This window comes from Rhamphochromis longiceps, linkage group LG19 (genome assembly GCF_057381845.1).
Source record: "Rhamphochromis longiceps isolate RC_006_pf linkage group LG19, R_longiceps_female_GT1.1, whole genome shotgun sequence".
Taxonomy (NCBI): Eukaryota; Metazoa; Chordata; class Actinopteri; order Cichliformes; family Cichlidae; genus Rhamphochromis; species Rhamphochromis longiceps.
The window spans coordinates 24,223,310-24,247,422 of NC_140575.1; the positions used below are offsets into that span (position 1 = coordinate 24,223,310).

The 24,113-nt window shown below is 40.2% G+C and overlaps 1 protein-coding gene and 1 long non-coding RNA gene across 4 annotated transcripts in view; one reads left to right on the plus strand and one right to left on the minus strand.

Annotated features, from left to right (window-relative positions):
- Positions 1-4,173: 4,173 nt before the first annotated feature.
- Positions 4,174-23,629, minus strand: LOC146646815 (uncharacterized). The gene is made up of 3 exons (XR_014908750.1): positions 23,531-23,629; positions 15,703-15,772; positions 4,174-4,308 (listed from the first exon to the last, which is right to left on the minus strand). It is a non-coding gene; the product is annotated as an uncharacterized LOC146646815 (long non-coding RNA).
- LOC146646816 (single-stranded DNA-binding protein 3) overlaps positions 22,919-24,113 on the plus strand; it is a 44,492-nt gene continuing 43,297 nt past the window's right edge. The window contains exon 1 of one of the 3 annotated variants that reach the window (XM_085391123.1): positions 22,919-23,150. In XM_085391123.1, the coding sequence (XP_085247249.1) occupies positions 23,095-23,150 (56 nt within the window). In that variant the 5' untranslated portion in view covers positions 22,919-23,094. The remainder of the gene's footprint in view (positions 23,151-24,113) is intronic. The other 2 variants (XM_085391122.1, XM_085391121.1) reach the window with 2 other exon arrangements.

A 24,113-nucleotide genomic window follows, 5' to 3' on the forward strand; every position in this document is an offset into this window, starting at 1 on the left:
GTGCACATGACCCCACAGCTACTATAGCTTCACCACCTGGATATTGAGTATCACCTGATGAAGATGAAAGAATCCACTGCATTCGTGACATCTGCTGGTAAAATACCTCATGATCAAACCATTAAAAGTGGGGAAACACCATTGTGTATGAGTATTTTCTGATAATCACATGAATTTATTTTAAGATTTATTTTAACAGGATGAATTAGGTGGTTTCCAAACCAAAGTTGAGCCCATATGCTTTTCAAAAGACATCTAGAATAACTTAAAAAAATCTCATCAACGGGTGGTATATAGTTTCTCTGGATATATATGCATAGTGTTCAGTAAAGTGTTATAATAATTATATGCAGGGGGACTGCTGCTGTTGTTTTTCGTTAGTGATGGGAGCCTGCCTGTTGTGAGCATGTAGTGCGGCCGACTGGTCTGTGTGTTCCCTTCAACTGTGTTTCTCTCAGACTCGGAGGAAAGCATGAGTGGACGGTTTCAAGCTCCCCTCTCGCTGAATTGATTCTACTATGGGTCCTCTAGAAACTCAGCGCCGAAACACAGGGGAGCTTGGCTCCGAGCAAGTCTTTGCGTTTACCTTTTATGACACTTTAAACAGTTCAGTTTGAAAGATTTAGACTTTATAATGTAGAGGTAGTCATTTTTACCCAGGTCAAAACGTACGAACGTGCTCGCGACATCTGCTATCCTGAAAACGGACCTTTCCAGTTCCCCCCTGTACCCAAAGATGGTATATTCCACAATTTATTCCAGGGAAAGACTGACAGTTTTTTGGGTCATGAAGCAGCTGTTCAAGTCAGTGGCTCAGCCTCCCTCCGCAAGAATAAGGAATTAGTACATTTCAAATTAGATAACGACAAACGTTGGTGCAAGAAGAGAAAAAAGTATGACAATGTGTCGGCTGCACAGAAGAAACCATTTAAACCCGAGCAAAAACACGAATATTTTTTATTTCTAAAGAAATTATTGCTATTATTATTATTATTATTTTAAAAACAGTTGGTTTTCACCACATTAATATGAACAGTGTTGTATGTATGTGTGTGCATGTGTACATATTGTTTATTTTACATTTGTGTTAGTGTAGAAGAACAAAAGAAAGCAAATTCCATTAAAAATTCTTGTAATATTAAAGGTTGAGAAGTCTCTAACAAAGTGGAGTTGAACGGTGCTGGAATGACTGTTGACCCCTCTTCAATAAATCCACTCAAGTTGAGCCTTCTATATAGACTGTAGGTTTAAATTAGAGTTTTCCTTCTGGCCCCTCTTATAGAGGCAGAGTATTCAGAGATTTGACCCAACTTGGCTGTAGTTTTTGTGAATTTCTTGATTAAAACATCTCAGCAGGACCCTTGAATCTGAGTATAGGTTAACGTGTAGACTGCGTGTTTCCATTTGTGAAATCACCTCAGTGCCTAACACTATACATGCATGCATGTGTTTATGAGGAGTGGCTGCATTCTTGTGCTGCTGATTGTTTTTGTGCATGTGTGCGTGCGTATTCATCGTGGGTCAAGCCCCTTGGAAACAGCAGCAGAGGTCCTCTGCTTTTAAGTGGATTAAAAGTCCAGCACAATCCCCAGGGCCAGCAGGCATTGGACAGAACGGGTGTAGTTTAGATGAGGACTTAAGACTGATTATCTATGGTGCAGCTTTTGTTTTTGCTGCTACTATTGCGTATATGGGCAACACTGTACAGTACATGAGAATCTGTGTGCTCGTACATACTAGTGGTGAAACAGGTATTAGCTATAGCAGTGTGCACATCGTTGTGGTTGTATTCTCTCCATCTGTGTTGAATCTTTTGCTGAAAATCAGTCCAGCTGAACATGAGCTGTTACCAAGTTTGCTGTGCTGCCGCAGTGGAAAGATTCCTCAGTTCTGAAAGTATACCTGCAGATTGTTTATGTTTAGTCTGCTGCCATGCAGCCTGTCTTATCTACGCTTTAATATGAGAGCTGCTGTTATGGTTTCCTCTGGATCCAGTGTGTCAGTCCCATGCTTCTTGCAGTGTGTCAGCACCAATTAACCAGGTCAATATTTCTGTGCTCCAGTTGTTGCAACACTGATTCCGATCCTGAGTCCAGTTAAGAGTGAAATGTTTGTGAACCAGCATGTTTCTCTGGAGCTGAGTGCATTCTATAAATAAGAAGTTTTATGGACTCCCTTTCTCATTTAAAAAGGGAAATAATAAGGTTGAAATATGTTTGTGAGCCTACATACTGCAGTAGTAACCCTATGTTATTTAATTTTGATTGTTAGAGGTCCCTTTTTCTAAATGTTTAGTACAACATAAAGAACACTTAGGCATTCTTAAGAATTCACTGGCTGCTTTCCTTATAATGACCTAACATGAGCTTCATAACCTTTATAATCCTCTTAGATTGTATTAGTGCTTGAAACTATTGAAAAATACAAAATCATCCAGGTTTTATTTTATTAAGTGGGCGAAAATTAATGACACCGAAAGTGTAAAAAGGAAGTTAGTAGGAATCTGGTTTGTGGATCGGGCTTGTAAAATCACAAATGTCCCCCCTCCTCCCCTTTTGATGTCCACATATATGCAGTCAAGCAGAGATGGTATAAAACTAATGTTTATGAAGTAATGACACAGTAATGACTCTTAAACAGTGGTTCTCGCAGCCAAAAAGATAACACGCAGTAGGTGTTGTGCTACAGTTACCTGCCAACTCTGTGAACTTTATTCTCCCTTTGTAGCAGCCTAAATAGCCCTGAAGCTGCACCCATTGTCTGTACCGTGTAGGATAAAGTTTAAGCCGTGTACTTTTATGAGAGTGTTACAACTGAGTTCAAGGTTTTTTTTCTCACAATAAAATTACAAAATATACACTCACCGAACACTTTGTTGGGTACACCCGTTCATCTGCTCTTATTTACAGTTTACAGAGAATGGTCTGATCAAGATGAAATACCCAGAGCAGCAGTTCTCTGGGAGAAAATGTCTTGTTTATGACGTAGGGCAGTGGAGAACAGCCTCAAGACCACGCCAAATGCCACGTATGAACAGGAAATTCAGGCTAGTTTGCAGTTTGCGCAGGGTCAACAAAATTGGAAACACATTTCCTGGTCTGAAGAATCGATTTCTGCTTTATCATAAAGAACATGCAAGCATGGATCCATCTTGTTTTCTATCGATGGTTCGAGCTGCTGCTGGTGGGGTAATGGTGTGAGTTTCATCATCCTGGCACACTTAGTACCAACTAAACATTGCTTTAATGCCACACCCTACCTAAGTATTGTTACTGACCCTTTATAACCGCGGTGCACCCATCTTCTGATGGCTGTTTCCAGGATAATGCACCATGCCACAAAGCTCAAATAATGTCCAACTGGTTTCTTGAACATGACAGTGGGATCATTATACTCAAATGGCCTCCACAGTCACCAGATATCAATCTAGTAGAGTACATTTGGGATGTGGTAGAACGGGAGATTTGCAGCTAGATGTGCAGTTGACAAATCCATGGACCAAAACCTCTGAGGAATGTTTCCAACACCTTGTCCTTGCTGAATCACTGCCACAGAGTTCCAACAGTACCAGGATATACTAGCAAGGTATATCCAATAAAGTCTCCAGCGAGTGTATAATACTGTATAGTACTGACAGCTGTAAGTCTGGATAGTTTTGTGTTTGATTTAAGCTTTTATTTATCCGCCTAGTTACACACAGACCAGAAAAGTAAAAAATGGATGGATGAATGGATTTGTAGTTGTCTGATACCAGTGTGTACTGGCAGCACAAAGTTCAGTATCCTATAGCAAACAGAATTACAACATAAGCTGTAAAGAATGAAAAGATGGTGTTTACAATCACTGTAAAAGTACATTGGATTTCCTGTTTCTATATTTCACTAAATGAATGTTTTTAATGCAAAGCAGTAGCAGTACGAAATGTCAAGTGCTCACTATCTTATTGCAGCACTGATAAGGTATTACAAGAAAGAGTAAATAATGAGGCTGATATCAAAGCAATAAAATTGGAAACAGTAAGTGTGTAGCATGCTGTATCAGCTGCTGTAAATGCGGTATATGTGTGGAGAAGAATTTCAGTCCTGAGCAGGAGTTTTAAACTGCGCCACCAATGGTCGCAGTTACTGTGATACCAAAGCCAACATCTAAATCTCTTCTTTGGATCGTGGCTTCCTCTTATTAAGCTTCAGTAATGTTACCGAAGGTGTCTAGGGAGGCCAATCCATGACTGATGGTGTTCCATTGTGTGTATTTCTATCCAGGTGTGTTTTCACGGCATGGGCAGTGTGTTTTGGAATCACCGTTGTCCTGAAAAATAAAGCCATTGCCAATCAGATGCTTTCCAGATGGTATTGCAGAGTCAAAATATACTTTTCAGCATTCGTAATTCTATCAGTTACGAATTCCAACACCACTGGCTGAAATGCAGCATCAAACATGACAGAGCCTCCACTGTATTTTTGCAGAGGGCTGTAGACACTCACTGTTGTACCTCTATCCTGACCTTCTTGGTATGTATTGACAATCATTTGAACCAGAAATTTCACATTTGGATTCCTCACTAAGACCTGTTGCCACTGATTTTCGGTCCACTTCTTGTGTAATTTGGCATACCTCAGCCTTTTCTTCCTGTTTCCTTTCTGTAAGACTGACTTTTTGACGACCACATGAGAATACCACAGCTGGATATTTTGTCCAAAAGATTTCTGAGTCCAAACAGAAAGGTCTACAGTGCATTGTGGTGCAGTGTATGGTAATTTGACACGAAGTCAAGAAATAAAAAAATGTAAAAAACGATCTTACTTAGATTCAAGCAGAAATAAAACTTGTAACACTCATGTAAGGATATGATACAGCATGGCACAAATGTGAAATACCAAAATCTAGACCTGTATTCCTAACAAAGGGTAGATCTGCTTGTATTTCCTGATGACTGCTAAGTCATTCAGAGGAATTTTGGATGCAAACTTGAATAAATATAAAATATATACAACTTCCCCTGCTAAAATATTATGGAGCATATGCAAAATGTAATGAAGTAATAAAATATTAGCAGCATTCTGCTGAAACATGGTGCAAACTTTCACCATACCTGTGATATCACATTATTGACACATCCTATATACTTTGGAGTCACCTTTTTTTTAAAAAATCTACAGTATTAATATAGATTTATAATATAATATAATAATATAAACTGTAAGATTTCCTTAAATAATTCCATATATCCTAGAAAACAAACCCAATATTGAATAGTTCAACAGTGGATACATAATTACAGATTTTAAGTACATTCAGAGGCAACTGCTATTGCCTATAGGGGGTTTAAGGGGGGTTAAAGCCGACACAAGTGCATGCTGTTATTAAGACAGTGATTCTTCTGGCACCGGTAGCACTTCTCAGTTATGAAAACTTAAACCAGTCTCTTACAGTTAGTTCCGTAATTTATTGGACAAAGACTCAGTTTTTTAGTTTTGCCTCTGTATACCCTAACAGTGGATTTTATATCAAATATTCAAGATGTGACTGAAGTGCAAAATTCCTGCTTTAATTCAAGGGGTTTAAGAAAAGTAGTAGAAGTGATGGACATCACCAAACGCTGTGTTTCCTCCCTTGATGTGCTCATGTCAAATGGTGGAAGTAATTTTAGCTTGTTGTAAGTGATACTTCCTACTCACAATTCCAATTAAGGCAATGAGGCAACACTGCCCTGAAACTACTTTAAAAAATAGAGACAAGAGGCCAGCACGAGGGTTCAGCATAGCAGGATAGGCATAGAAAAGCAAGGGGAAAGCAACAAAATGGAGTTCACAAACAGACATTAAGGAAACCTGGGAGGCCATGGAGGGCAGATCATGGAGTTGTTTCTTGGAACCAACATCAGACATGAAGGAGAAACCACATCCAGCAACAGGAGACTTACAGTGAGTTACAGCTGACAAAAGATACACGAAAGAGTCTACACCTACAATATGGCTGCAATAATTTTTTAAAGCATTTGTTTTAAAACTCTTGTAGCCATGGATGCCATGTACTGTTGGACTGCTAGTTTGACTTCTGCAGATTTTACTGTTAATGCCCTGGTTTGTTTTCATAGTCTTTTATTGTTGGTTTTAGAGTACAGGAATTTTAGAGATTGGAAAGAAATTAAATTTTCTTAACCACTACCCTGATCCTGTTTACTCCTAGGTTACCATCCCCCTTTTTCAGCTGCTCTCCAGTTCACCTTCAGGTGCATGTTTGTAGGTGTCTTTGCATTTAGTTTTGTATTTTCATTCATGAAGGCGTCTCCTGATTGTTGACCTTGACAAGATACGCCTATCTCGTCAAGAGTATTCTTGACTTGGCTTGATGTTATGAAGTTGTTTTTCCCATAGACATAATTCTGTCATTACACACTTCAGTCATCTTATGTGGTCTTTCAAGCCTTGTGTCTTTCATTTTAAGAATGTCCAACATTGTTGATTTGGCCTTTTAAGTTTTTTCTCTCTCCGAGAGGTTTATTTACTCTTTTTCTTTTTCAGCCCAATGATGGCCTTTCCTCACTTGCTCTGACATCTGTTTGGGCTTCATATTTAAAACTACAGAAAAAAACTCTAAAATACAAATGCAACACTTTAAATCAACTTCAGGTATTGTCTACTTTTTTTGTCATGAAGCAACAAGAGAGCAGGCCTCACTTAGCCATTAAATTGCTTGCCAGTCAATTGTCCAATAAATTTTCAGCCTCTGAAAAAGGGAGCTGTGTATAAAAATTGCTGCAATTCCTAAACAGCTAATAAAAATGTTTTGTAAATCCTTTTGATTTAAAGCTAAAATCATCACTGTGTTGGTGTAGAGAGGGAAATCTACAAAAACTGTCTTTATCCAACAAATGTCTGAAGCTCTGAATTTGTCTTTCGGGCATTTCTCAGAGACCCATGTAAGAATGCAAATGTCCAGTGCAGTTAGATTGGACATTAGGTAGTCTTTAGTCCATGTGATATTGCATTGCAGCCCATGTGCAAATAGCACATGGAATAAATACCTTGCTGCATTCAAAAGTAGTGAGTGGGCATCATGTGGACTGCCTCCTTCAGCTCTCTTTAAACCACCCGTAATACATTTCCTGTTGTGAGTACAAGTCTGAACCTGATTATCTCCTGTTGCGAGATACATGTGAAAAAGAGTGACTTTGGACATTTCCTAGACCTGATTTTACAAATAACCAAAGTTTGTCTGTGTCAACTGCTGCACATTCAGTCACCAGTCACTGACATAATATCACCATTATTAATTATCATTTGCCACGTTTTCTGATAATAATTAGATTAGAAGGTTTTCTTATCTTTTAACAACAAGATGAAGACAGCGTAGTGGCAGTAAAAGGTGGCGTGGAGTCAAATCAGAATACTTTCTTTGATATATAAAGACAGGATTTATTCCAGTTCATGGTGGGATTCTTGTTGAAGCAATTTCATTTGTAAGTAGAACCATATTGTGTTCACATAAATACCAATGCCTAGTGTGTCAACTTGTGTGTGTTTTATTATATGTGAGTAATAAATCTTGTAGAGCCAACTTGTACCAGAGGAAAATGCTTTCAATATCAATTATGTCAAGTTGAACATGTTATGTAGCATACGTGTTCTCTTCGGGATGCAACGTTAGTTTCATCTGTTGACTCTTGGTGGGTCTCCAATCATTGTTGTTATTTGAGATAGATAAATCTCCCAGGAGCAAGCTTAGTGTTGCAATCGTTTTAAAACACAGGCTAATCTAATCATAACTGCAGCAGCAAAAGGAATTTTCCCACTCTGAACTTGATAAAGTGCAAATAACCTGACCCTAACCCGACTCCAAATTTCTTTAGGAGCTATTGTAACACATCAACCAAGAAAACACAGTGCACAGTTGTGTTGAAATTTTTGGCAACAGTACGTAAGAATGAGCTCAGGTAGTCAATAGAAAGATTGTTTCAAATGCAGTGGTTCAGTTCCACTGTCATTTTATCTGCTTGTCTGTCTCACCACAGAAACTAGTGAATAAATACTCACTCCACTGTTATATCTGCGGTCACCTGTTGATTTCTATGTGGCCCCTTGTGATGTATTCTATTGTATTTCTATTGTTCTGGAGAGTCTGGGTTTGTTCTTCGTCATTTTGTGGCTTTTTTGTAAACTTTGTTATGTTGCCACTGAAGCATCAGCCTCGTTAGCAAGCTGGTGAATGGCACTTTTACTATTCATTCTATCATATTTACTAAACCCAAGCCTCAAAACTCTCCTTTATGCGCACAACACATCTGGTTTCCTAGGACACTTGTGGTTGCCTAGGAATGATTTTAGGTTTTACATAGTGATGACATCACCCCCGGAACAAGGACAGTTTTCATGTTTGAGAACCTGCTTTTATTGCAATGAAAATGCTCACAAAAAATTCAGGAACCGATTCCAACATTGGCCCCTTGTTGGTGGAAAAGCCTCAGGGGTGAAATGGGATCGGGCCCCATAGAACCCCACAGTGCGTGTGTGCGTTCGGATGCACATGTACCTGTATGTGCACGCGAGCATGTGTGTATGTGTGTTTGAATGGAATTGTGTGTGCAGTGCAGATGAAAGTGCGTGTGTGGAGTGTATATGTGTGTATTTGTGTCTATTCCCGCCAGCCTTTAATGGGGATCATGTGTGGAGTCAGCAGCACAGACGTACAAAAACATGCTAACCCCCACCCCCCATGCACGGTCCGCATTAACACCCGTGCACACACGCAGACACACAAAAATGCACACAGAGCGTGCCTCAGTCAGCGAGTTAAGAACAACTCCTAGGGGAGGTAAAGCACCAGTTTTTGTGTGTGTGCGTCTGTGGGTGTGTGTGAGAGTGGCAGAACACACACTCTGTTTCAGAAGGATGGGGGATGGTGGGGGGGTGGAAGGCTAAGGGGGAGGGGAGAGAATGGGGGGGGGGGGGGGGGGGGGCGAGTCGTGCAGAGAGAAAGGAGAAAGATATGGGCAGCGAGCAAAGGCAAAAGGATGGAATGGGTGTGTGTTTATGTGTGTGCGTGTGTGTCTGCGCGCATGTGTGTGTGTGTCTGTGTGAGCAAGCAGCAAAAAAGAAGGAAAGGGTGTAGAGAGGGAAAGAAAGCTGAAGATGGACAGGGAGGATAGAGCGAATGGCTGAGAATATTTGAAAAAGAGAAAAGGCGAGAGGTTGAGGGGCCCGTTGCAGGGGGGAGAGGAGGGCCTGTAGTTTTGGCCAAGGGGCAAGACAGTCAACAACATATGCATCCAAACCTCCAGACAAACCTCTTCATCGAGGACAATAGCACAGAACAAGAGCTATGAATCTCATAAACCCGCTCTGCATGTGTGGAACAACTACAGCTTCCCCCAATGCTTATTTGTGTTCATTTGTGAGAGCGCTAATGCTGACTGTTGACCCTTAGCAGCTTTGGTGCTGTAGATGCAACCAATGGGAACATGAATACACCTTGAATGACAAGATTTATTTTTTAATGTATTGCACGCCTCTTGGAGTAAGAATGTCGATCCCCCCAAAAATGTAAGAAAAATTATTTTTTAAAGTCATGATCAAGCTTACTTCGATTTTGACTGCAAGCACAGGTTTGGGCAATAAAAAGAAAAAACACCCTTTCACTTGTTTGCTTTTAATATTTTTACACCTTTTTCTGAGTATTATTGTATATATTTTAGTATTGATTTTTTAAAGATCTCTTATTCAAAAAAGCTCAAAATGCACAATTAAGAACCCACCCATACATTCATCCACCCTCACGGTTTGTGGTGTTTTCTTTTTTGTTTGTTTGTTTAAAGCCCCAAAACAGTCAGATGAAGTTTCAGACACACTACTTTATAACTGCTGTTGTAGTGTTCAGGACTTCAGTAGACATAAAGATTGGGCAACACATATTTCTTGTAGTCGCTATCCTATTTACTGACACTGAGTTCTGAGTTAAAGGTGAGCACATCAGACATATGATGAGAGAATATTCTTTGTTGTGATGCAACTAATGTTCATTGTTCAGTGCTAACTCATTTTATGGCAGTGTAGTCCAATTCAGGAATAAAACGTACTCTAGCTGGTAAATGCTCAACTGTGTTCACAAGGTAATTGCTCTCATTTTGTCTCCAGTGCTGAACACAAAGTGTATATTTTGCTTATTAGAGCTCTTTTGCCGAAAACCTCAATCTTCCACCACTAAGATGTGAACCACACCCATACAACCACCCCCCCCCCCCAAAAAAAAATCATAAATGTAAATGTAACTGCAAACACTGACTATATATTAAACACATAATAGCTGTGATTAGACATTTCCCTTAAATCTTTTAATATGTGCTGCTGAAGGTTCTACGATGTCTTTTAGCAAGATCAAGACCTGTTAACTTCTCGTTAGTGATCACCATTAACTACAACTGATAGTTTCTGTTTTCATAAAAACAATCAGTTTGACAGCACTCATTGGATAGAATAATATGCATAACAATAGGAAAGCCCAAGTAACTGAAGGTCTAAGCAGGAGAATTGTAGATTTACACGTTCTAAAATACTGCAGATTCCAGTATCATCAGTTCAAACAACTGTACATAAGTACAAGTTATTCAAATGCATCATCACTTTGCCAGGGTCTGAAAGAAGACCCAAACTGTCACCGTCCGAGGAGAGAAAATTGGTTAGGATGTGCAGGAACCACCCAGAAACCATCACTGCTCAAGCCTAGCGGTAATATATCTGTGTTCACCACTTAGAACAAATTTTGTTAGAGTGAAAGAACGTTGTTGGTGGAAAGCTGGTAAAATATTTAGATGTTCAGATTTGTTCATGTTTTAACTCTGTGTCCACTTTAAATAAATTCTGCAAATATGTCCTGTGTCAGTCAACAAAAATCTATACGTAATTTTATGACTTGGCTTTGCTTCATCTCTAGTGTAACAGCAGCTGTGGTTCATGGTCATCAGTCTTTAGAGCACCAATCCGGTGGAATAAACATGACTTTTAATTTAAAATTCTCCTCTGTTTGTATTGCAGAAAGAAGATGAAAGAAGACAAAATAGCAGCAGTAGACCCGCCTAGCTTATGACTCAATTTGTTTATAAAATGAACAAATCTTTGCAGTCATTGACCATAGACTGTATACACAAGATACAACAATGACAGCACCTATTGACTTGTGGGATAGCATTTTTTTAAAAAAGGCCTGAATCAGAGAGCATCTCAGGATCAATGGATACTCTGACTGTAAGCCAGCAGATGAGGACACTGTACTGTACTTGAAGTGTCACAAGGATGCTTAATAAAGTTAGTAAACGGGATATCCTATCTTATGGCAAAAAAAGAAAAGCTGGACATCAATGAAACAACAAATTGTAAAGACAGTCGATTGATCCAGAGACCTGTTGTGATCCAGGGCCTTCTGCGTGGTCAAACTGCAAGGACTACAGCACCGACAGGTTGTTCAGTCAGTGAGAGATGTCCAAACTGTTACAGTATAAAACATGTGAACACCAATCTTACTACATTCAAAAGTGTTAAAAAACGACTATATCAGAAAATCGAGACCGTTCATATGCCATAACTTGTTTTGATCAGCCATTTATCCGACACAATTTTCTCCTGTGAATTATAATGAACTATTCACTGTATCAGTGTTTATCTTACTCTAAATTATCAGTATCTATATCCGTATTTTGATTTGGGGTCATTGTTCATAAAAGTAATGCATTATATATTACTTGTTGCTGTTCCTACAAGTAATGCAGTATGTTAATTTCTCGCTGGAGAAAGTAATTTGTTATACTACTTGCTGAGTTACAGTTGTGTTACTTCACAAAATGAACTGAATTGCACTGTCACATAATTACAAGTTAACGCCATAAAAACTGGGCTACAGTTCCACATGCAAGCAGAAATCCACAAATCACAAAATTATTTTAGTGTTTACACAAATACAACGACACAAACCAAAGTTGAAAACCAGCTCAGAGAGACATCAAAGCGATTGTCACAGTGATTCTACTAAAAACAAGGTAAAGGTATAAATCGAGAGTACAATGAGGCTTACCACTGACTTTGTTACTGCTGATGTTGTGTGGGTTGGGATCGGCATACACTCAGCTTCAACAACACTCTGGGTTTTTCGCTATATTTTGCTATAGTTTTGTCTAATCTAATCTACTCTAATATTTGTGTTAGCATGCTAACACTAAGCTAACGCAAAGCTAGCCAAAGTATTGTTAACACATAGCTGGTCAAAAGCTAGTAATGCAAACGTAACTCAGCAAGTAGTATAACATTGTTATGTAGCTGTTTCTGTCCTGAATGCAGTTTGCACTTCACTTCACTTCAAAAATAAAAGTCATGTCCATATTCCCATTCCTCAAATGCATTTACTTCCTCAAGCAAACTAGCATGAGTGCGCAAAAAGAAAAGGGTATGTTTGTTTGATTTTTAGCAATCTGCCCAGAATGCAGGTAACACGAGTTGTGAATGTAAAGTTTTAACATCGGGATCTGTGGAGTTCTTTTAGTGTCGATTTGATGACCTGCTTTTGACTTTTCGTCTTTGTCTTCATTTTTAGCTGTGGAGGTTCCAGCTTGGCTGTGAAAACACAAGCAATTCATAAAAAGTGCTGAGCATCATCATCGTCATCATGAAAACAACATCATACTTTTACAGTTACAGTTGTTAATATGTTAACAGCTTTTAAAGTCTAGCGACATCACAATGGTCAATTTTGAAATGAATGGAGAACACCCACCCTCAATCTTAGAAGGTGACAGAGAAACAGTCTTTAGTTACTCTACTAGCTGAAGGAAAATAACATCTGTAGACTGTCTGTGCAGCCAATTATACCACCGCACACTCATGTTTGTCTCTGATAAAAAAAAAAAAAAGAAGAAGAAAAAAGGTCTTGTAACTGTTCAAACGTTTTTGAGAGGACACACAATCTGGATCCAATTTGACATCCAGGGCAACATATGTTTCTGTCGCAAGCTTTCAGGTCAAATGTAAATAGAAGACTGTGAGCACTTCATGTTGTGAATTCTTCACACAACGGCAAAAGCAAAATGAAAATAGCCAAATCCATACCAAATGCATGACTTATGCTTTTGTGGAATACGGAATGAAGCGATGTCCTCAACCGTAGGTGAAAAAGTTAAATGTTCTATGTTAAGGGAACTTAACATATAGCTCCAAGTGCTTTACCAAATTTACAATATGCTCATGTACTATCAGAGAAAAGATACATTTACAGCTGAAATCTTCACAAGTTATGTAAAGGTAATTAAAATGTTCCGCTGACATCATCCACAATACCAGCTGGTTCGTCACCACAATATCTGATTATCAGAAAAAACACACCAAACTCTCTGAGGACAATAGGCGCTGTATTTTTGGAACATTTGACTCTAGAATAACTGCTGACAGCACAGGAAGGAACAGTTTTTCACACCACTTAAAATAAATCGGGAAAGAAACATACAAAACAATATGCATTTGACATATGTAAATATTTGTTGTTGTTTAAACTGCTCTGATCTTCCTGTTACGTGGTGGCTTTCCTTCAATCAGTGTTGGGGGATTTCTGTGCTTAAGTACAGAGCAGATGGATAAAACCTAGACGGTTTTTTTTTTTTCTTTTTAGGTCCCCTGACCTTTTGGGCCGCTGTGTCAGTTTAGTAAGCCAGCTTTGACTATCCGCTGTCAACAAATAGGTTCGACGTATCTTTGAATTTCTTTATAGATACCACAGAATCTTTAACCAGCTCTATCCTTTCAGTTTTACTACACTGGATATTATGAAACACTCAAAAATGACCAAATACTTTCCTTTCCAAAAGGTTATAAGAACTGATTTTAATAGCTGTAAGCATAACTGAACCTAGCATTTTTTTTCTTTTAGAGGAGCAGTAACAGTGGACTCCATTGTGGTAATTACAAAACACTGATCATGCTGCAAGCTGTGCTTGAACTTCAGAAAATGGTTTTATTGTTGGACCAAAGGTTGTGCTGGCATTTGTGATACTTGTCGTACTTGACCAGTTATAGAAATCTGTAAACCCACTCAAAACTGTTTTGAGTGGATTTGCTTATTTCAATGTAGTTTTAATTGTTTGTCAAGCCAAGCATCAGAATGGGGAAGAAAGGTGATTTAAGTGACTTTGAATGTGGTATGGTTATTGGTGCCAGATGGGCTGGTCTGAGGATTTCAGAAACTGCTGATCTGCTGAATTTTTTCCCACACAGCCATCTCAATGGTTTACAGACCCCCCCCCCAAAAAAAAAAAAAAAAAATCCAGTGAGCGTCAGTTCTCCAGTTGAAAATATCTTTTTGATGCCATAAGTATGAAGCAAGTGGCCAAAGTGCTTTGAGCTGATAGGAAGGCGAAAGTTACTTGGAAACCCACTTATTATGGCCAAATATTCAAAAGAGAATCTCTGAATGCCCATCAAACCCTGAAGCAGATGGGCTACACCAGCGGACGACTACACTCGGTACTACTACTGTAAGCTAAGAACTGAAAACAGGGTGGCGTTTGCACAGACTCACCAACATTGGAAGCTAAATGGAAAAATGTTGCCTGTTGTGATTCAACGTGCTGATGGCAGGGTCAAAATTTAGCATACACAACATGAAATCATGGATCCAACCTGCCTTCTGTTGAAGGTTCAGGCTACCAGTGGTGGTGTACTGGTGTGGGGGATATTTTCTTGGCACACTTAGCCCCTTATTACAAAGGAATATTATTTAAACACTGCACCCTACTCTACCATGTCCATCTCTTTATGACCACATTGTGCCCGTCTTCTGATGATTCCTTACAGCAGAAAAATGCACAAAACTCAAAATCGCCTCAAACTGGTTTCTTGAACATGACAATGAGTTCACTGTACTTACAATCACCAGATCTCAACCCAAAAGAGCACCTTTGGGATGTGTGATGCCATCATGTCAATATGGATCAAAATCTGAGATGAAAGTTACCTTTTTGAATATATACCAAGAAAAATTAAATCGGTTTTTAAGGACAAAGGGGCTCCAACCAGTGCTTGCAACATGTACATAATAATGTGGTAAAAGTAAATGTTTACAGGCACGTTGACCTAACTTTTGCTGCTTATCTGAGTCTTGTGTAGTTTAAGGTGCATTCAGTGAAAAAAAACTCAAATTCTCACATTCAAGCCTGGTTGCATAAATGATTCACAAACAGTGCAAAATAATTTGAGGGTAATGGGTCGATTGTTGAACTTTGGGCAGAGCCTAGACTTGGTATTTCCTTCTGCTTTCCCATACTAAGCTAAGCTAAATACTTCCAGACATTAGCTCTACCTCTAGACCAAAGAAATAAGGGACTATAAAATGGCACTGGTCTTCTAGTGCAACATACTTCCCAAAATGTTGCCCTTAAACCTTTGCCGTTGCATAGCAGGCGTTGTGCAGTCTCAGAGATAAAAGCCAACACCGTTTTTCTGAGAACGCTGAGAACAGTTTGACAAAAGCCCCCTGCATCTGAATAAAGTGTAAGGTTATCAGCTTGCATGTTACCGGTTCCAGTGTGACTTTTTCTCTGTGTGCATATTTTCACATGTCACTCCCTGAAGGCATGGGAACTTGTGTATCTAACTGTAAGTCCACAGTCCTGCTCTGTCAGAAATAGGCCGGGTTGGGTTAGAAAATGTTTCATAAGCTTAGACTGACCTCCTTCTTCTCTGTTTCTCCCTCTCTGCCACTCCTCACAGCCCTCCCAGTTTCTCTATCTTCTTCTCACCTAAACATTAAAACAGTCAATGCAAAAATAGTATCGTATACTTTCACCATATGCACCCCAACATCTAAAAAAACCTACTTTTCATAGCGATTTCATTTCACTGCTGCATATTCAAAGTTCTTCCTCTCTTTCTTCATTTTTAATCTCTCACAAAAGTCTCCATTCTCATTAATATTTCCTGCATTCTGTTTTCTGATAGCTTTGTACTCCACGAATAATAGTCTTCCTACTAAACTGACTGAGGGAGGTGACTGAAATACTTGAATTTATATGACACTACAGTATGTTCTTGTAAAAGTCTGCACGTTGGTGTGCGAAGGTGCGTGTGCGTCTGTGTGTCTTTACACAGATGTCTGCGAGAGTCTCTATCCATGCGTGCAGTTGCCAGTCTGGATATCCATTTGCATGTGTGTGTGTGTATGACTGTGTGAGCATGTAATTGCATGCATGTGTCTCCGTGTTTGTCTCCATCTACCATTTGACTGCCATCTGAATCTGTGGCACGTATAGCAGGAGAGCTACGAAACAGCAGAGAGACAGACAGGCGGAAAAGAGAAAGGGAAAAGTGTACTTATGTGTATGTGTGTATGTGTGTGTGTGTTTCTTTTTTTCGGGGGGGGGGGGGGGGGGGGTGAAGGAGACAAGAAGTAGGGAACAAGTGAGGAGGAGAAGGATGAGAGATGAGGACAAGGAGCAGAGGAGAAAGAGAGACAGGGGAAAGATGTGAGCATGAGAGAGTAAGACAAATAGAGATACAGAGAGAGAGAGAGAGAGAGAGAGAGAGAGAGAGAGAGAGAGAGAGACAGGCTCGGAGCAGGACGGGTGGGGGTGGGGAGTGGGGGGGCATCAGCATACAGAGGCAGTCTGTGGTCTTCCAAGCAGCAGCAGCAGCAGTAAAAATAGGGGAGAGGAAAAACAACGATGGTTTGAAAGATTAAATTCCTGTTGGAATAGGAAGTGCAGAGAGAGGGAAGAGCAGATACTGAGGCAGGCAGTGGGGCTGCTGGGTAAAGGTACTGGTTTTGGCTTTAGTGCAGATATTTTTAAAGGAAAATTCCACTATAAAATACTCGCACAGCCCCATCTAGCATGCTGGATGCATGTTACAAAATGTAATTGCACTTAGTCCTTTGCGAGCACGGCTTAGAAACCCTTATTCGGACTGAAATTCCAGTGATTTTTTTTCCATGCAATTTTTACACAATTTAAAGTCTTTTAGTGTTTACTTTCCCCAAACAGCTAATGAACAGAGCTTATATATGTCTACCCTGAGCGTATAGAGGAGAGGCCTTTCAGCCTCAGCTTGAACTCTTTTATTTATTGTGAAGTGATACGACTCTGGGTGGGGTAAAACATTATTACGCAACTTAAAACGCTCAAATTTCACAGTGAATGAATTTGCATTTATTCATGCCCGCTCATGTTGCGGCAGTGGCAGTTAATTTTGGAGCTTGTCACATAAAAATTCAATTCATACGTCACCGAAGAAAACAAGACCACAAACTTTTCCATTTTTTTGTTAACTAAGCATACCACATTTAAACCTGTGTCATGTTTATTTGTTTATCTGTATATTCTAATTCAATAATTCAAGTGGTCTAAGAAGCAACTAGCCTTGCCTGTCTCCTCTGGGATTTCAAGTTCTCTTTCTTTCTTTGTTTTCAAACCTGCAGCAGGTGAGCAGTACAAAAAATTACCGTATTAAAAGCAAAACCTCAGCAGTGACTTGTTTTTAGCGCAGAGGAAGCATGTGCATGTTTGTCTGTGAAGGGTCTCCGAGAGGAGAGGGGGGAGCTGCAGGAGGAGGGCTGTCTGTCACGTTCTCCATTATTTATTCATTCATTTATTTACTGCCTTTTCCTATATTTATGTGACAGTATCTAAATGAGAGACACATTTTAAAAAAGGACAACATCTTTGTATGTCTGTGAAGGGAGAAGTCAATTGTAGATGAAAAGCTGCGATAGCATAATTCAATAACACAACTTTCTCTCTCTTTTTTGGTCTTATTTGATTACTGGCGCTCTTTTTTAGCTTGTCACGGGTCATTTATGTTGACATGTTGCGGAAATCGAGTAGAAAGTGTTTTTTTTTTTTGGAATCCTTTGACCAATTTCAGAGGCCTGCAAGTCTTATCTAGTTATTTACTAAAGTAAAAAAAAAAAAGGAGATAAAAACACACTTTCTGTTCTGTAAATCATCTGAAACCTCAGTCTTGTGCTACGTACATCTATTTCATTCATAAATAACACACTGATGACAGAAATCTGTTGAAAGGTTTAACAAACTGCTTAAATAAGCACCACTACATGGGTAACATAGGGTTTAACTTACCTTCATCTAGTTTAATAGTTAATAGAGTCCTTGAAATGTCGACGGTGTTCTTACGTCTTCTCGTTATTTGCAACAATGGGTTGGATTCGTGACTTAAATTGATATCGCACAAGAAAATCTTTTTTTTCCCTGCATTAACTCACAAAGAAAAAGCCTGTTCTGACAAAAGAAAACGGTGGGGAGGGGGGAGGAAGGAAGTGATTGCTAAGTGTTGGAAGGAGTCCCATATCTCTCTTAGAAGCCAATGAGCTCTGATAGAGAAATTCCAACAAACCGACTGATTGGCACCGCAAAGGATGCCATTCAATTAGAAATGAACATGTGAATGGAATGCTTCTGAGAGGGATCTGGAGTGATGAAAAATACAGGTTTGGCATGATTGAGCTCAAACCTGTTTGGGGCTTGGACGTGTGTGTATGTGTGTGTGTGCAATCTCCCTGATAGGATAGGGGCTTCGTTAGGGTAATTACAGCTTTGCTATGTAAATAAGCCTGTCATAGAGGAGAAAGACACACCCACCTCTTTTTCAGACCCAATTAACCTAACTCCCCTGGAGTTTACATACCTAGCGCTCTCCAGAACACACACGCGTATACACACAGATAAAATCCATTCCAACACTACTGCGTGCACACTTGTCTACACTTATGTTAAGGGCGAATATAGTTATCGGCGAAGTCTTCCGTGCTCCAAACTTTTCCATTTCACACAGAGCCAGTCCTAGACACCAGGCAACGCAGTATGTGCGTGCGTAAACTTGAGAGCATTTGTGTGTATTCGATCCTGGGCGAAGCAGTAGACTACAGCTAGCCAGGTGATATCTGTATGCATAAGGCATCACCCCAGGCTAACTGGCTGCTGGAGCTGTGGTGAGCAGCATCTATCATCTCAGGCCGCTGATGAATGTCTGTCCTGAATGGCTCTGTGGCGTAGTGAGGGGAGCAGAAAGAGAGAGCACAACATGACTCATGGTGGAAGGAGAAAGGAGGGAGGTGAGGGCTGGTGGTGGTGGGGAAGGGGGGGGGGACAAGGTGGAAAGATGAGGGAGAAGGGCAGAGGGGGAGGAAAAAGGGGAGGAAGACAAAGACGAGGAAAGAGTGGGAGCGATGAAGAACAAAAAGGCAAAAAACACAAAGACAGAGAGGGAAAAGAAAGTGAAAATGCTCAGTGAGACTGCACAAGAATGTAGAGATGCAGATGCATCGGAAGGGGGGGAGTAGAGGAAGTGGCAGAAGAAGGTGAGGGGCGAGGAAGACGCGGAAGGAAGAAGAAGAAGCAGAAGAAGGAACAGAAATAGGAGATGGAATGGAAGGAGGGTGGAGAAGCATGAACAGGAAGAAGTGAAATGGAGGAAGAACAGGAAGGGGGGAGGAGAATGCGAGAGAGACAGAGATAGAGATGAAGGATGTGGGTGCATGGGGAAGAACAGAGGGAGATAGTGGCAAGAAGGCATTAAAGTGGGTCAGAGGAGAGCAGGATGATGTGGAAGAGAAGGAAAGACAGAGAGGAAGATAAAGAGAGAAAGAGAGCATGTTGGGAGAAGCAAGAAAGTGATGGAGAAAGGATGGAGTGGAAAGAAAGGGAGGATAATGGTAGTTCAGATGACAGCAAACCCAATAATGCACCAAATAAAGATTGACATATGTTGTATGGTGCGTGGACTAAATGCAAAAAACACATAAATGAACCCATAATCTCTGCCAAACAGAAGAAAACTTGTCAAACCAGAAAAAAAGTTGTTAAATACAGCTGATCCGTAACAGTAACTGTTTTTATGACATTTCAGCTGCGATGTGATCGGACAATTTATATTTACCATTTTCTGTAAAACATTGCACACCATTGTTGATGCAAGATGTAACATCAGCTTGGTTCCAAATCACCCTGATTTCATTTCATCCAATATTGAATAAAATTATCATATATAGAGGGAAAGCACGACGACAAAAGCCCAACAGCCTTATCTGCATTTGAAACGGAGAGACAGACACACAATACGCAGTGACGCTGCTTGTGTTTATTCTCTGCAAAAGAGGAAGAGCCAGTGTTCCCGGGGATCATTGGGTTCTTGGATCAATATTGGTGCTATGATGAGACAGTGATAGAGTTTGTGGTCTAGAGCTTAAAAGATACCTACACCATCACTTTCTCACTTTCCCCTTCTCTCTCAGAGTTCAGCTGGCTAAATTTGAAAATGCATATTCTTCTTCCTCTTTCGGCTCTCTGTCCACACTTTGACACCCTTCTTTTATAAAGTCATTACCAGAGTAGAAGAATCTGAAAACAACATCTCATTTCAAAGTAGTAGTGCTGAGCAATACAAACTTCGGTATTGATCCGAGTACTGCCAATACCAATACTGATACCGGTACCGATATTTTTAACCTGTTAAGGTAGCTTATGTAGGGCAAAGCAATGTGCTGTGATTCACGAAATGAATCGTCATCAATTTACTTAATTCGGGACACATTTTAATGACCACCGTGATTTACGTGTTCTACAATAATTAGTTAAAACAACAAAAAACACCTTTTAGTTTTTCTTGTATTTTGAAACTGTTTCTTTTTTGGAGACCTGGAATGTAAATGTTGTTCTGTTGTTTAACGGTGCAATAGGTCATAAATCATATTTGGATGCGACAATTATTTAACACAATTCAGTGGGCTACACGCTGAACGTAGTATCGATGCTATCATACTAGTATCTGATACCAATACCAGCGTTGGTATCAGTAGTGTCGATATTTGGAATGATCTGCCCAACTCTAGGAGAAGGAAACTTTTTGAAGACCTTCCCGTGTTTGCACATGAAAGCAGTCTTTAGCTGCTTTATTGCAAACATTACACTGCATGCAAATATGAAACCATTAAGCTTAAGACAAATAGCAGTCCACAGCTAAGTGCCCAGTCATATTTGAGTGAGTTTAAATAGGCTGCAAATAAATGTATTCTTATTGTCAGGGTATACTGTATGTCCCTTGGAAAAATCCCAACACTCTTATGTCTGTTGCATCACTCAGTGTTTCTTTGTTACTATGTTACATTCACTAGTTCACCGAGGAAAAATGTTTTGGTCATCCATAAAAATGATGCTCCTCGCTAGTGTTTTTTATCTGTTGTTCCTCTGTTCTTTCATATAATGTCTGCTCATCATGAGGTACATGCTCATGTAGAAAAAAAAGGCTTACCACACATACAGAAATATTTCTCTCTCTCTCCCACCCTTTTCTCTCTCTCTCTCTCTAACTCTCACGCACACAGAAATTCGTGCGCCTGCCTCCGCGCATACACACTGCGCCGTGCGCGCAGGCGTGCACGCCCGCAGACAGTCAGCTGTGTCCTTCCCACAGCTAGTAGCACGAAAACAGAACACACTGCCTGTCCCTGCCTTACACACATATACACACACAGACCCATGTGCACACACAAACTCTGAAACAGCCCTCTACACACTCTTAAAGGGACATGACACAAACTAACGCATTATATATCAAGCGCCAGCCCCGTACCTGGATAATCAATTATTTTTTATTAGTATTAATATTATATTAAATTGAAACGAAGCTTGTGTGTCTACAAGCATAAAACAAATATAACTCGGAGCTAGTGAACAGTGATAATTCCTTAATGCTCTCATCCCTGTGTCTTCATAAGATGGTCACTTTTTAATTATTTTATTTTTACTGTATAAACTATAAGCATGTTGATACAAGATCACAGAGATGATCACATTTTACAGTGTGTAAAAAATGTTGCATTAGTGAAATAGTAAGAGTCCTTTGAAATTGAGACAACACGTGTTGTCCCAAATATTCTTTGAATATATAAGAAACTTTTTTTGGCCTTATGATAAGGTTTGTGAATAAAGAGAGATAAAACTGGAAAAAGACTAAACAGATTAGGATAATTTTATCATCTGTATATACAGTGGGTGTATTTGTCTGCTAGTGACGCTAAAACTACTTCTTTATCTTCCAGAACGCATAAAATTGATAATATTTTATACCTCGGGACACTTTAGACACACAATGAGTGAATTATGTGCTTTAAGCAGCTGACCGTACTGATTGCACAACAAAACAAAATTAAAAAGATTAAATTATAGCAGAATAAGAGTTTTCTTCAATTACTTGTGTTCCTACTCCTCCTCCTTTAAGGGCCGTTGAGGTCAGAGAACACTAGTTTGGGAGGCAATAGAGAAGTATTGCATGGAAAATAAAATACAATAAAATAAAAACACTAAAGGCTTCTGATTTGCACTTATATGTCAGCATGATAGCATCTATGAGTGGTGTACGCCGACTGTCCGAAGGCTCAGCAGTCAAAGGTAATAACAGACATCTTTTTCTGTGCGCACAGGACTGGGGTGTCTGGCTGCCCTATACGGTGTCACTGCATGACTGGTGCTATGACTGGCCACAGGGGTAATTTAGAGGTACACAGGTCAACAAGGGTGGGTATTTGGGACTATCAAGCCCCCATCTGCTGTGGCAAAATGAAGCCCTGAATCTTTAGCAGGATACATATTGACATATAATTGCTTAGAAAATGTTTCAAAACACCAAAAGCATTCAATCTGAATAATCTTGTGCTGTATATGAACTCACATGTAATGTAAGGCCTGAATTTGAAGGCCATCAAAAAGAACTTGAACTTCAGCGAAGTCGACAAAAACTGAGTCACTGTGCCTTTAAGAAGCCCCCACCGTCTCGCAACAGGGGGGGCGTGAGCTGAATCCAGGAACAGCGATTGAAAAAAAAAAAAACGCTCCACCAGCGGACTGTTTCAAGTTCCCCCCGGCTGAAACCCTGCCTGATTTGTGGGCAATGTTGGGGATGTAGAAAAAAAGGAAACCGGAGCAAAGAGAGCGCAAGGGAGAGATAGGGAGACAACACTAACTAGGTAGCTATGGAGATAGTAGGTTTTCCTGGTAGCTTTCTTTGACAGGTGTCGAGTGGGATAAAATAAAGTATCAGAACAGCCTCCAAGATGTACGGCAAAGGAAAAGGAGCTGTTGTCCCCTCCGATAGCCAAGCAAGAGAAAAGTAAGTACAATATTGCACTGTCACAACTGAAATCCAGCAAAGAAGTGTGCTAAGGTGGCTCAACTTGCTAACTGATGTGGAGCAGTTCAGTCACTCCAGCGGAGTCACGCATGTTACTGGAGCTCTTTTCTAAAATTTACCGGCTACTTCAAGTGAAAGCTGTGCTACTTTATTCTTCGTGTTTGCCACTTTGTTTGTACTCGTGCCTCTACCTTTCTTCTTATGCATCCTCCCAACTACAGGCATGGCTGCTAAGTTAGCCCAAGTGGCTAGCTGCACTGCCAATTTCACTCTTGTCTTTCTTGTTTTCTCTCAAGTACAAAAAAAGGAAAAAGAGAGAGAAGCGGCAGTTTGAGCAACTAAAGTTGCTCCACTTTTACCTGCAGGGAGTGTTTTCTGCGCGTGCTTCCAGCGATAATGTCTGAACGTGCACTCGGGAGCATTGATGGGGATCCCACGTCCATCTCTTTGCCCCTCGCCCCACAGTGTGAGGAACAATGCATTTGGAGCGACGCCGTGCATTGTAGCTAGCATGCTTTGTGTCGCCTCGCTGAAGCAGCAGGTATAAATAGAATACAGCTGTTTGGGGCTTTGTTAAAAACTAGCAGCGGAACGTGCTCGAGAATTGTTCCAGAAACCCAGACTGGTTACATTGTAGCGATGCCCGTGTTCGGCCAGCGAACAGCCGCTTGCGGTCTCCGCGTAAAGGGGAGCTGCGCCTCCTCTTTAACTTTTGTGGCCCGTGGAGATTTTCTGCAGTCATCCCGAGTTGTGCGAAGCGCCGGCGGGGACAAAGTGCTCACAAAAATGCCGCCGCTTTTTTTTTTTTTTAAACCGTAGGAGTTCCACATGGGCCTTTTATAGTGGTTGGTTTTTGTTTTGTTGGGAAACTTAGATGGCGTTAGCTGTAGCCCTCCAATCCCTTTGTCTGTGTGCCTCTGTCTCGGTGCCTTGTTGTTCGCT